Below are 13,331 nucleotides of genomic sequence, written 5' to 3'. Positions count from 1 at the left end.
CTCATCTTTGTTTGGCCATATCTCCCCTGATGAATTCTGGCTGAAAGGAAACGCGTCGGGAGAAATAAAATATCGCTTTCCAAAATGGATAAAGAGGTTTCGCAGTCCCCTTACTGGAAAGTGTAATTGACCCCGCTGTACTACAAAGTGGGTAGGGGGGGGTTAATGACCTCAGAAAAAGCTAGATCTACCAAACCATGGGTGACACAGGAAATACCTTTCCGCTTGTATAAATCGATATTGTTTCTTTTTTGGAGCATTCACATACCCTGTGCACCAATTCAAGGGTTTTATATACAATAACTTCTACTTGTTGCACACTTTACAAACACGGGAAAGATTGAATAATTTCACCTATTGTGGAGTATATAATACTGCAATATACCTTTGGTGAGAGGTGTCCAAGTTCACCATTTATATTCAATTCTGGTATCCATTGGAAATGCCTTGGATGTCTCAGATGTCGCCTCTCTTGAAATAACATTTCTGGAGTACCTTTTCTTAGAACTCTGCGTACCGTACCGTTCCTCTGCTATACCTCCTAGAAATGTGCATTGCCATTCCCCTTGTCAAAGGGGTGTGTGCCTACAGTCTTTCACTACGCACTGATTAAACAGTGTTAAGGTCCTTTTACACTGGCCAATTATCGGACATTCAAAGAACGCTCGTTCCTGATAATTGCTCTAAACAGGGCAGCGATCAGCAGATGAACGAACAAACACATTCATCAGCTGATCGTATCATTTTAGATGTGAAAAATATTATCGTCGGCAGCAAATCTCCCTGTGTAAACAGAGATGTGCTGCCAACATGATAGAAATGAATGGGGACGAGCGATCGTCCCCGTACTAGCTCTTGGTAAAGAAACAAAAACGAACGCCGATCAACGAGCTGTCTCGTTTATTGGCTCTCGTTGCACTGGCCAAAATTGGCCAGTTTAAATGTACCTTTAGTCTGTGAAGGGACACATCCCCAACTGTTAACAATGCAGAGGAACGGCACAACGCAGAGTTCTAAGAAAAGGTGCTCCAGAATTTTTAAGGGGAATACAAGTATGTACTAAAACAGACATGACCAGACCACTTTAAGCAATGTTGACACTAGAGGATTCTATTTTTTATTTTATTTTTTGTCAGGGCTGATGAAAAATTTGTATAAATGCCTCAGTTTTTATGGATCCTTTACATATATATATTATCGTCCATTTTTGATCACTATGATTACATTGAAATCAGGGTCAGTGTCAGCACCCAGCGAACCCGGGCAAGTGCCAGGACCCACTACCCTTGGGAGGGCCCACTCGGCAACATGGTGCTGTCGCTGCCGTCCTCACGGCATCACTGTCCATAGCGGACATCACTAGCTGTGTAAGGACAGTGATGTCAGGGGCTTCCCCAGAGCTGGAGTACCGGAGCAGAGACTTTACTAGCGCTCTGCCTGGGACTTCAGGCTCTGCTCCGGACATCACTATCCACATATATAGACAGTAATTTCAAGAGCAGAGCAGGAGTCCCAGGCAGAGTTCTAATAGTGCTCTGCCCGAGACTATGCCTCTGGGGTTGCCCCTGACAACACTGTCCATATATGGACAGTGACTTCATGGGTTTCTCCTGAAGCGGAATCCCCAGCCAGATCGTCTGCAATTCTTTGGCAATTCCACTCCTAGAGGAAACCCCAAAGGCACTACCTGGGAGGAGGGTGGCTGTGTGGCGCTACCTGGGAGGAGGGTGGCTGTGTGGCGCTACCTGGGAGGAGGGTGGCTGTGTGGCGCTACCTGGGAGGAGGGTGGCTGTGTGGCGCTACCTGGGAGGAGGGTGGCTGTGTGGCGCTACCTGGGAGGAGGGTGGCTGTGTGGCGCTACCTGGGAGGAGGGTGGCTGTGTGGCGCTACCTGGGAGGAGGGTGGCTGTGTGGCGCTGCCTGGGAGGAGGGTGGCTGTGTGGCGCTGCCTGGGAGGAGGGTGGCTGTGTGGCGCTGCCTGGGAGGAGGGTGGCTGTGTGGCGCTGCCTGGGAGGAGGGGGCCTGTGTGGCGCTGCCTGGGAGGAGGGGGCCTGTGTGGCGCTGCCTGGGAGGAGGGGGCCTGTGTGGCGCTGCCTGGGAGGAGGGGGCCTGTGCGGCGCTATCTACAGATGACACTACATTTATGGGGGTACAAACTGGTGGCCTAGCTTCTATATGGGGCCATAAACAGGGACTAATGTCTGTATGGGGGCACAAAGTGACGGTTTCTGCCATTTTTTTGCTGCCGACTAAGTCTGTGTCGCCCAAGGGCCCACGTAAACCTAGAGCTGGCCCTGATTGAAAGCAATGAAAAGAAAGATGGAAAAAAAAAATGTCATCTCATTAGCTTCAATGTGAAAGGAAAAATATGTTGGTCTTCTTTGAACAAGAATATATTCCATGCAAAGATTTCCTTCCGTCACAAACTGCCTTTTGAAGCGAAATCAATAGCATTTCAACATCTTTTAGTCCCATTACACATGGAAATGTTCGCTTCAAACTGAGCTCTAGGCATTCTGTAAAGGTGCAGTTTTCAGAGCCGGTACCACTTGGACATTACCACTACACCAGCTCTGTTTCTTGACTTGATAGGATGCATTACCTTCATGTTCTCTGAGAAGCTGTAAATGCTTTTGGCTACGGACGTTACGTTCTTTTCATTGTGATTTTATTTTTTTCTGTTTTTTTGTTTACAGGCTGCAGACTTGTATCACTTGGCTGCCAGAGGAGGGCATCAGCAAGCCAAATATCGCTACGCACGCTGTCTCCTGAATGCTAAACCCGAGGACACCCTGTTAGCGGTACAAATGCTGCAAGAAGCTGCTCAAGCTGGTGTGAAAGAGGTGGGTGATTTTAGGAAGAAGTAGTCACACTAATGGCATCCCAAAAGTGCTGGCCACACTGATTTGGCAGAGAGTTGTTGAGTGGCAGGTCTGATATTCTGAAGCGCTGCCCACATGGACTGTGGGAACAACAATCTACGCCACTGAACTCAGAGGCAGCGGTGATTTAGTGCACGACTGTTACAATATACTGTAAATTAGGAAGTGACTTTTATGGCCGCAACAAAAATACAACAAAATCAATAAACTTTGTCTGTGACGGCTTTCGGGTTTACTAATATTTGCCCATAGCTGGGAGAATGTCCTCATCGTACTTTTGTTCTTTGCAGGCACAAGCCTATCTAGGGGTGTTCTATAGTAAAGAATCTAATTTTGATCCTCAAAAAGCAGCAAGATATTTTTGGATGGCAGCTGAGAATGGGGTAAGTATTCGTCTGTAAGATCTCTTTATATATATGTGTGAAATAATATCCAAAAAACTGTCCTGTACTTTACTCTGCTGTTCCTAATAACTTATTATAAAGGGGTTGTTTGGGCATGGGGCGGTTTTTTATATTGATGACCTATCTACAGGATAGGTCATCCGTTTATGATGGTGGGGGTCCGACATACGGACCCCGCACTGATCAGCTGTTCAGGTTGCCTCTGGGCACCAGATGCTATGCAGTGGCCAGTGCCGCAAGCAGATGGCTCCATACACTGCAGTATTGCAGCACGGCCGCTATACAGTGGTTGGAGTCCTCCGCTTCCGGCATCAACTACTGCAACGCCTCTGGTATCGGATGCAGCCGGAACAGCTGATCGGTGCGGGGTCCGAATGTCAGACCCCCACCGATCATAAACTGATGACCAATCCTGTAGGAATGTCATCCGTAGGATAAACCGCCCCATGCCCAAACAACCCCTTTATAAGTTATTAGGAACTGCAGAGTAAAGTACAGGACATTTTTGTCAATATAGGAAGGCTTCTTGATCTAAGTAGGGCACAAGTGCTTGGCTTTGAGAAGAACTACTTTGCATTCTTGAGGAAGAAAGGGACGGGATACCAGGGAAGGGATTGAGTATACATTTTATGGAGTTAGTTGACTGGGTGACCGAAAGATTGTGCTCTATATTTAAAAAATGGCCGACAGGAAGGAGCATTCATTAGGAAGAGTTGCTTTTTAATTCATCAATATTGTCTTCATTTATCAGGATGTACAAAGTAGGTATCATCTTGGAGTGTGTTATCAAAGAGGATTTGGAGTTCCAGCCAGCAGACAGGAGGCTTTAAAACATTTTGAGAGAGCCGCAAAATCGGGGCATGGAGCATCTCAGCAGAAACTTCTAGAGTTGCAGCCATCTGTAACTGGAGGTAAATATATACGTATAGTGTATTGTGTTGTTGGCGTCATATTAGACCTGTTTGTATATTATGAGACCCAGTTCAGTACATAACAAGTCCGATGACCCTGACCCGACACATCTGAACTTTACGTTTCCAGGTTCGGAGTTCTGAGTATTTCTGTCAATATGTCAATGTGCTTACGTTCCCTAATGGTGGATGAACAGCGTTGAACACAATTCTGTTATAAATAACGGATAGGACACGGTCACATGGTATAAGCATCCTTGATGGTTAATGTGGGCTTGTCACCTATATCTTGTGGATTATGATAAAGACGCTACAGGGTGTCCTTATCCTGCTATTCTTGCCGAATGAATGCTTTAAATGTATTGAATGAGTTTTATGCTATCCACGATGCCAAGTTTTAACGACAATTCTCAGTAGGAAAGATTTTAAATTTATTTTACATTATTGAAAATGCCTAGTCGTTTTCTACTGCTAAAGACACAAACAACATAGGGCTTCACTAGCCACAGCACATCTCAAAATCCATGCAGGTTTTTGTTTTCCCATCCGTAATATAAATGGAATCTTTATAAATCCTATTCACTTGAATGGACAGTATTTTCAATGCACCCCTTCAGCTAATGGTGTCATTCCTATGTCCCTATACATCTTCCTCATGCGGTACAGCAAGCCAACACGTAAGGATTGCTTTCTGGCAGTACAGCGAAGTACAATTATTAGTTGTCATGTTGGCAACATCACCATATACAGTCTGTCAGCTTGTCAATTTATAAAGGACGTATGACTTCATCGGTGTACTCCATCTCTACCACCTTTTGATGGTAAGGTTCTCTATCGTGTTAACTACATTAGGACTGGGCCCAGAAGTGCACATACTCATGTCTGCTGAATAGGGGAATGCAACTTCCCAGCCAGAAACTAGACCCACAAATGACATGAGGCCACATACATCTTCAGTCCCATGGAACACCACCTGTCGTGTGTTTTGGAACTGTAAAAAAGTAATCGTTTTTATGCCCTTTTTTTTTTTTATACAATTGTTATGATGTACCTTTTTTAAAGGGGTTTTACCATCTTCTAAATTTGTCATATCCACAGGATATGCCCTTAATGTCTGATAGATTCGTATCCCACCTCTGGGCCCCGTGACCGCCGTCCTACATACTCCCACTGTTGCTGCGTTCTGGCCACTGAGTTATGAGGTAGCCGGGAGAATGGAAATAGCCAAGTTCGCTGAGCTTAGCTGTTTCCGTACTCCCATTGGTCAGTGACGAGAGAGCAGCAAGAGCAACAGAAGGTATGGTGGGGTCAGGGGGCCCTGTTCTAGAGAGAGATTCGGGTCCCACCTCTAGGACCCTCACCTATCAGACATCTATGGCATATCCTGTAGATCTGCCATTAATGTCCAAGATGCGAAAACCCCCTTTAAAGGGTAACTAAACTTTCAGAAGACTTCTGACATGTCATAGTGACATGTCAGAAGTTTTGATTGGTGGGGGTCCGAGACCCCACTGATCGAAACTTCTGACATGTGACTATGACCTGTCAGAAGTTTCTTGAAAGTTTAGTTACCCGTTAACTTTTGAAAATCGGAGTTATAAAATAATATAATGGCACACCAGGTTAAGTAGCTGCACGTCATTTCAGTCTTCTTAGCATAAGATGAGCAATGGATGAGACCAATAATCGGTGTGACCCCTTGGGGTATGTTCACATGGGTCAGATCAGCTGCAGAAAAGACTGCAGCGTGTCCGACCCAGAACACACAGGGGAATCCGGCCAAATTTTCGCACTGAAAGAGCTTTCATTTGATGTGTGTGTTCAAACCGATTGATCACTGTGGAAAACGGCTGCCATAGCAACGCCTCCCTGATCCTCTGGCTGCTCTGATTGTCTAGGCTTTTATTTAATTTTTAACTATTTATTTATTTTTTAACCTGCAAATTCCACAAACCATGGCATTTCTTGCAGAATTCACCCCCCGCCCCCGCTCCCATTGAACTCTGTAGAAATATTCTGCAAATGCACAGCGAATCCGCAGCATAAATTGTCATGCCGCGGATTTATAATCAATTTATGCATGTATTCTAGTCAGGTTTTGGTAAAAATCTCATCCGCTCCCAACAAATCTAGGCAGAAAATCTGCAGCATATGCGCTATATGTGAACATACCCTTAAAGTGGGGCCACAATTTGTGGATTTATTGCAGCGTTTTGCAGAGAATTTAAGTAAAGTTCGGCAAAACCACAATAGAACCGCTACTTGTGGACCCTTTTAGACTAGTTTTCTGAAACCTTGGACATTCTTCCCCCTTGAAGTTGTGGCTGAAATCTGTCCGCAGTGTAGGAGCGTCCGTTATTTAATCACTTACGAGAGGCATGATTGATGGTGTGGTCCATAAGTTGGCGCTACTGGTAGAGGGCACTGCCCTGTTGGACTCTAAGTGCTAGAAACTTCTTTTAACACGTTGAACATCCGTGTTCCCTGCAGTTTTGTAAATACCTTAAGAAGAGCTCCAGATCTGAACTACACCACACGTGGTCTTGTCCATATGGCCAGTAGACTGATCCAGATTTGTTAATGCCCAGCTGGCAGCTTTGAGGCATGCCCTTTACATATGGTTTTAGATGGGTAGCTGGAGCAGTGCCTACCCTCATAGTAAACTAATGCTTTCTCCAGGCTAGTAATGTTGCTGCAGTTTTTACTCTAGGAAGACCTTAAGTCTATCTTTGCACTGGTTATAGATAAAGTAAGACATGCAGAATACCCATTAATGGATATGGAATTCTCTTATGTATTTGGCTATTGCTTAAATCGGTATCATTTAAAGGGGTTCGCCGTGCTTTTTATATATATGGCCTATCTTTGGGGTAGGTCATTAATATCAGATCGGTGGGGGTTTGATTCCTGGGACCCCACCGATCAGCATAACGAACACTGCAAACTCTTCATATTCGTAGCTGCTGTGCCTGAGATTGCAGTTCCAGTCCCGTTCAAGTGAATGGGACTGAGTTGCGATCACCCAGGCACAGCTGCTACTGATGTGTACAGCACTGTGCCTGGTACACATTAACCAGTTAGCTGGTTGGCGGGGGTGTTGTGAGTCAGACCTCCAGCGGTCTGATATCGATGACCTTCCTAAAGATTAGGCCATCAATCCAAAAATGCCAGGACAATCCCTTAACGATAGGGTTTAGTGGGAGGCTGAGACCCCCACCAATCCTGAGACTGTCCCGCTCTCTGCACTTTAAATGTCCGTTAATTTCATTAAAGGCGTTCACCGATGCGCACTACCGCTCCATTCAATGTATGTGTTCGTGACCTGAGATGGCCGAGTACAGCGCACGGCTATCTCCACCTGTCTCACAGACATTGAACGGAGCGATGGTGCGCTCCTGTTTGGGGCTTTGTTTTTCAGATTGAGAACTCTAAATCTCATTCGTAGATATTGATTTGAAAGAAAACATGGTCGCTACCTGCAGTCACCACTAGAGGAAGCTACCTGCATAGTGTTATACATTGGACTAAATAAGAAGACTGTATGCCGTAAGCTCTTAAGCTCCCTCTAGTGGTGGTGGCGGCAGGTGGCCGGCATGTTATCTTTTTAACTTTGTCTATCCAGAAAATTTGGAGCTCTGTATGAGAAAAACAGAGCTCCCACCGTTACAAAGATACATTAAGAAACGAGCCAGCACAGAATTTGACAGGATGATAAAAGGTTGACCTATGTCTACTGTTCCATGCAGGCTGCGGATAGTCCCAACGCCTCTGCAAAGTAAAGATTCCTGTATTACATGGTTTCAGGAATTGCTTTTCCTGCATTTCCCTAGTATATAACCTCCACTTTTAATGCAGAGTTTAGGTCTGGGTTTCTTGCTTTTCCTGTTGCTCTGACATTCCACAATGCTTTCTTTCCTTCTGAGCCATTGTTGTCTGCGGTAGACTGAAGTTATTATTGTGTTTCCTTCACAGGACTAACTTCTCCTCTAGCCAGTCTTCGAACAACAACTTCCAGCCCCTGCCTTCCTGTTTTGGAGCAAATGAACAACCGGATGAAACCCAACAGCAACTTCTCCGCAAACCGCACAAGCAACCTGCGCCTACCTCATTCACTGAGCACCGGGGACCTACTAATGTCTCCGGCAGAGAGCGGCAGCTACCTCTTGGCGCCTATTCATGTGACGGGCTTGGCGCCTCCAATGGCATCTCTAAGAGCTATTGGAGTTGGATGAGCATATTTTTGCAGGAGGAATAAGCTAGATCACTTTGCACTAGGATCTATAATATGTTTACCCATATGAATTGTCTAGGAGGCATCAGGATGTGCCACAAGCCACTGCAATGTGTATCTGAAATGATATACTGGTGTTGAATATATGTGGCGCAAGTTCTGCACACATCTTATTATGTGCCTTAGTTCAGCTTCTCGACAGCCAGCAGTACATCAAAAAATGGGGGATAGGCCTCATTTATCAAAACTCTAATACAAGAACGGACAATCTCTAGCCCTTATATTCTAGTTAAGGGAATTGTTTAAAATCATGACGTATGCACTTATGGCCTTGGCAGTAAAAGGGTTAAAACGGAACTCTGGTCGCTTGGTTTTACATTGTATTTGGCATGTGGAATATAGTTTTACCTGCTCCCAAGCGCTGCAGTGTGAGGTGGACAGACAGCTGCCGGTAATTGTCATCACCAGTATTAGGCGCTGTCCGTAGAGGAGGTTTTAGACCAGCACGTCCCTCTATGTCCCATGCGGCTGATCAGTTGTGCGTTCCGGACTGTACTGGCAAATGTACTAAACATGGGTTAAAATAAAATGTAAAAAATTTTTTAATCACCATACTCCATTGTTTTAGCAAACATCCATTTGCCCATCGTGAACAGTCGTTCTATATCATTTTTAAAAACTGACCAGCTTTACAGTGGGAAGCCCTCTATCTGATCTATACACTGCTGTTCCCACCCAGTCATCATGTTATTGCCTGATTTATGCCATTTTTATTAACTACCAATCCATACTGCCCAATTATTGTTGTGATCGCACAGAACCGTTTGAAATAGAACGGTAATTGATACGTGTAAGCGGGCCTTTTGCCCGTATATGGCTGGCCTTAACCACTTAACGCAGAATGACATGCGATCGCGGCTGTGACTGACGGGCTCCTACTGCAACACCCGGGATCAGAGAGAACTCAAATTCCAGTAGTTTAACCCCTTAAATTTCATGGCCAATAGCAACCATGGCATTTAAGGGGTAAAAATACAACTCGTACCGCAAAAAAACAAGCCCCCCTACAGCTACGCCAACGTAAAAAATAAAAATGTTATTAGTCTTGGAATGTGCCAATGAAAAAAAAAAATCAAAATAAGAAATACCTGGTCCTAAAGGGCTGGTCGCTAAGAGTTTTACGGTCACTAGCAAAGAACCATTGATACCGGAGTGGTCAGTAGGGAACAAATAAACGCTAATTTATTTTACTAAACCTCTTCACTAAAGATGATGGAATTTGGGTGGGGGGAGGGGTTATTTTTCTCCATAGGGACAACCATCATCCCTTCCTTAAAAAGGACCTGTTCGCACTCCTGACCGACATGTCAGAAAAAATCATCTTTTGAGGTTATCCTCACTACTAAGGAACGGAACCCTGCAGGTGTGAACTGAGCTTATGGCCCTCTTCAGACCGGGAAACTGCCGTGTGACGGACATTTTTTTTTTTTTTCTTTTTTAACATCCGTCACACGGCTACTTTAAAATCAATGCAAGTCTATGTGGCTATTTACACTCTCGCTTTTTTTAACGGACCGTGTGAACATGACATGCCTGTTTTTTTTGGATCCCTAAATAGACTCCAGTCCATGAGAGATGTGTGAAAACTGGTCACGCACGGGTGCGAATCGACCGATTCAACACCCGGTCATCTGAATAAAGCCGAATTGTTACCACTGACAACTGAAATTAAATTTTTTTTTGCATTTCATGTTATGCCACTTAAAGAAGCTCTGTCACCACATTATAAGTGGCCCATCTTATACATAATGTGATTGGCGCTATAATGTAGATAGCAGCGGTGTTTTTTTATTTAGAAAACGATCAATTTTGACGGAGTTATGACCTATATTAGCTTTATGCTAATGACTTTCTTAATTCCCAACTGGGCGTTTTTTAACTTTTGACCAAGTGGGCGTTGTGAAGAGAAGTGCATGACGCTGACCAATCAGTGTCAGACACTTCTCTCCATTCATGTACTCAGCACATAATGATCTTGCTAGATCATGATGTGCTGTCACTTACTCACACATTAACGTTACTGAAGTGTCTTGAGAGTGAATAGACATCACCTCCAGCCAGGACGCGATCTCTATTCACAATCCCGACACTTCGGTAATTGTTTGTGTGGGACTTAATGACAGCAAGCGATGATCTTGTGAGATCACGCTGTAAGCTGTCATTTACAGCGTGATCTCGCGAGATCATACTTGCTGTCATTAAGTCCCACACAAACGTTAGCAGCGAAGTGTCGGGATTGTGAATAGACATCGTGTCCTGGCTGGAGGTGATGTCTATTCACTCTCAAGACACTTGAGTAACGTTAGTGTGTGAGTAAGTGACAGCACATCATGATCTAGCAAGATCACAATGTGCTGAGTAAATGAATGGAGAGAAGTGTATGAAGCTGATTGGTCACTAATTGGTCAGTGTCATACACTTCTTTTCACAACGCCCACTTAGTCATATAGTAAAACACGCCCAGTTGGGCATTAAGGAAGTCATTAGCATAATTCTAAAACCGGTCGTAACTGTTACCTACATTACAGCGGCGATCACATCATTTTGAAGATAGGCCACTTATAATGTGGTGACAGAGCCTCTTTAAGATGGTACAAAATGGTAAAAATGGAACGCACAAATGTAAATACTAGTCGTGTCTATTTTTCTGATGTGAAACCTTTAATAGCACTTACTACAGCCATTCATTGTAAGCATTGACTTCGTAAATTAAGTTTTTACCCCTGATCTCTGGAAAGGATCATTTTAATATTTTTCTTTTACCAAAGAGAAGCAATAAGCGTTGACTGTACTGATGCTGCAATATATTGAATGGTTTAGGATGGGTTGGACGCTGCACCCTTATGTCAAGTGTTCAAAGAACCGCATAACCGTGCAGAAAAAAGTATATATAAACCCTGAAAAACTTTATGAAAACTATCTTATTACACGTCACTGTCTTCTTTTGTTATTTTTTTTTTAATTGTTCATTATTTTTGTGCCTTTTTAATGTAGTCTTAATAAATAAATAATATAACGCCTAGTTTATGGAGTAGTCTTTAATTCAATTCCATTCACACCATGCATGTATTCAGATTCTTGGGCTAGAACTATGATCATTAAATGGATCGTCTCATGACTACTACCCCTCCTGAAATACAGACTGGCCCAGTGATCGCCGTGGAAGGCCACATTGGGCCATGGATTTCCGTTGCAATAGCCAGGGAAAATTTAACAGACCGAACAATGCCCCAAATTATACTAGTGGTCCTAGTGACTGATATAACAAAACCAGAAAAAAGAAGCAAGTCACAACCAAGTACTTAAAGAATTACAAACAATCTTTATTAAAGTCACATAAAAAAACACACACATCAACTATACACAATAAAAATGACAAGGACCCTCAAAAAGAGATGGAATCCGAACATAAAAGCAGACTAGCCCCCCAGATGTAAAACTGATCAACCGATCCCACAAAAGGCTAAAGTGCATAAATCAATATTTTACAAGGCAGGTGTTAGGCATGGTACATTTGCACAGATAGATACCGGAGTATAATAAATATAAAGTGCAGTCCTAGGTAAAACTAACATACAGAGCAATATACCTACGCAATGGAAAGTAAGTAGGAGATCAGGAGCGGAGACCTCTGCTGGACCCGACGCGCGTTTCGCTGGTGCTTCGTCAGGGGTTGACTAAGCACCAGCGAAACGCGCGTCTGGTCCAGCAGAGGTCTCCGCTCCCGGTGCAAATGTACCATGCCTAACACCTGCCTTGTAAAAATATTGATTTATGCACTTTAGCCTTTTGTAGGATCGGTTGATCAGTTTTACATCTGGGGGACTAGTCTGCTTTTATGTTCGGATTCCATCTCTTTTTGAGGGTTCTTGTCATTTTTATTGTGTATAGTTGACTCTTTGTAGCCACTCTCCATGCAATGATGGCTAAATGATGGAACTCCCATCTATAACTCAGAATGCCCTTTTCATGTTTCCCCCAGACCCCCAATGAATTTAGGTATTCTGTTTAGCAGAATAAGGAAACGGAGGATTTCTTGAGTCTGACAAGACGTCAACCGGTTCTACCGCTTGTTTTGAAGCTTGCACCGGACGTCTCATCCTACGCTCTTCCGATATCCATTAACCACAAGACACAAATCGGCAGGAAGCCAGCGCTCATTACCTCTTCCCTTTCTTTTCTTGTTTGTCAGATGTGTGTCGCTTGCGCATACGTTTGAGGCAGGTTTAATGTTTTTGTGACTTGCAGTATCAGCCATTGTTAGAAAACAAGACCCTGGGCCAAACCTAAATATTATGCTCCAGGAATGTCTTCCTATCTCAAGTGTCAAACAACTGATATTTTTAGCCTTCCAAGATGTAAATATATTTTTCACAATAAATTTTTTTTTTTTATTGAAATATACAGCAAATGACATTACATGAAATTACTCATAGTTGAGAATAAAAAAATAACTTGGAGGAAAAATCAAGCAGAAGTAATTAAAAAAACAATACACTATGTCACTCGGCGCGGATGTGCAGTATGTCTGGCTAGAGGGCTGTAATTTCCATATTACGCCTTCGTAGAACTCGGGTTGTTTGGAGACAGAAGATGCCCGTTTGCATGAGCCCTTGTGGTTAGACATCCGCATTAGTGTAGATATCGGGGTCGCCCTGGGCCACAAAGCTTATGTGATCCACAGGCCCCCTGCCACTGCAAGCCCCTGAATCCGCGGGTTCCGTCACATGGTGCTGTGGATTTATTTTAATGATGTTTTTCATGTGCGGTTTTGGTGTTTTCTACTTTATTTATTGCCACTTTAAACGTGTTTCATCTGAACTCTTAGGGTATGTGCACACACA

At 43.8% G+C, this 13,331-nt stretch overlaps 1 protein-coding gene across 1 annotated transcript in view; it reads left to right on the top strand.

The window, feature by feature from the left end:
- The window catches only part of DELE1 (DAP3 binding cell death enhancer 1), a 41,410-nt gene extending 29,901 nt beyond the window's left edge, over nucleotides 1-11,509 (top strand). The window contains exons 9-12 of the mRNA XM_075856204.1: nucleotides 2,696-2,842; nucleotides 3,172-3,264; nucleotides 4,037-4,196; nucleotides 8,169-11,509. Coding sequence (XP_075712319.1) covers nucleotides 2,696-2,842; nucleotides 3,172-3,264; nucleotides 4,037-4,196; nucleotides 8,169-8,428 — 660 coding nt within the window. The 3' untranslated portion in view covers nucleotides 8,429-11,509. The remainder of the gene's footprint in view (nucleotides 1-2,695; nucleotides 2,843-3,171; nucleotides 3,265-4,036; nucleotides 4,197-8,168) is intronic.
- The last annotated feature ends 1,822 nt before the right edge of the window (nucleotides 11,510-13,331 follow it).

This window comes from Rhinoderma darwinii, chromosome 3 (assembly GCF_050947455.1).
Source record: "Rhinoderma darwinii isolate aRhiDar2 chromosome 3, aRhiDar2.hap1, whole genome shotgun sequence".
NCBI lineage: Eukaryota > Metazoa > Chordata > Amphibia > Anura > Rhinodermatidae > Rhinoderma > Rhinoderma darwinii.
Note: the sequence above shows the minus strand (reverse complement) of the source record. Positions and strands in the feature narration are given on the sequence as shown.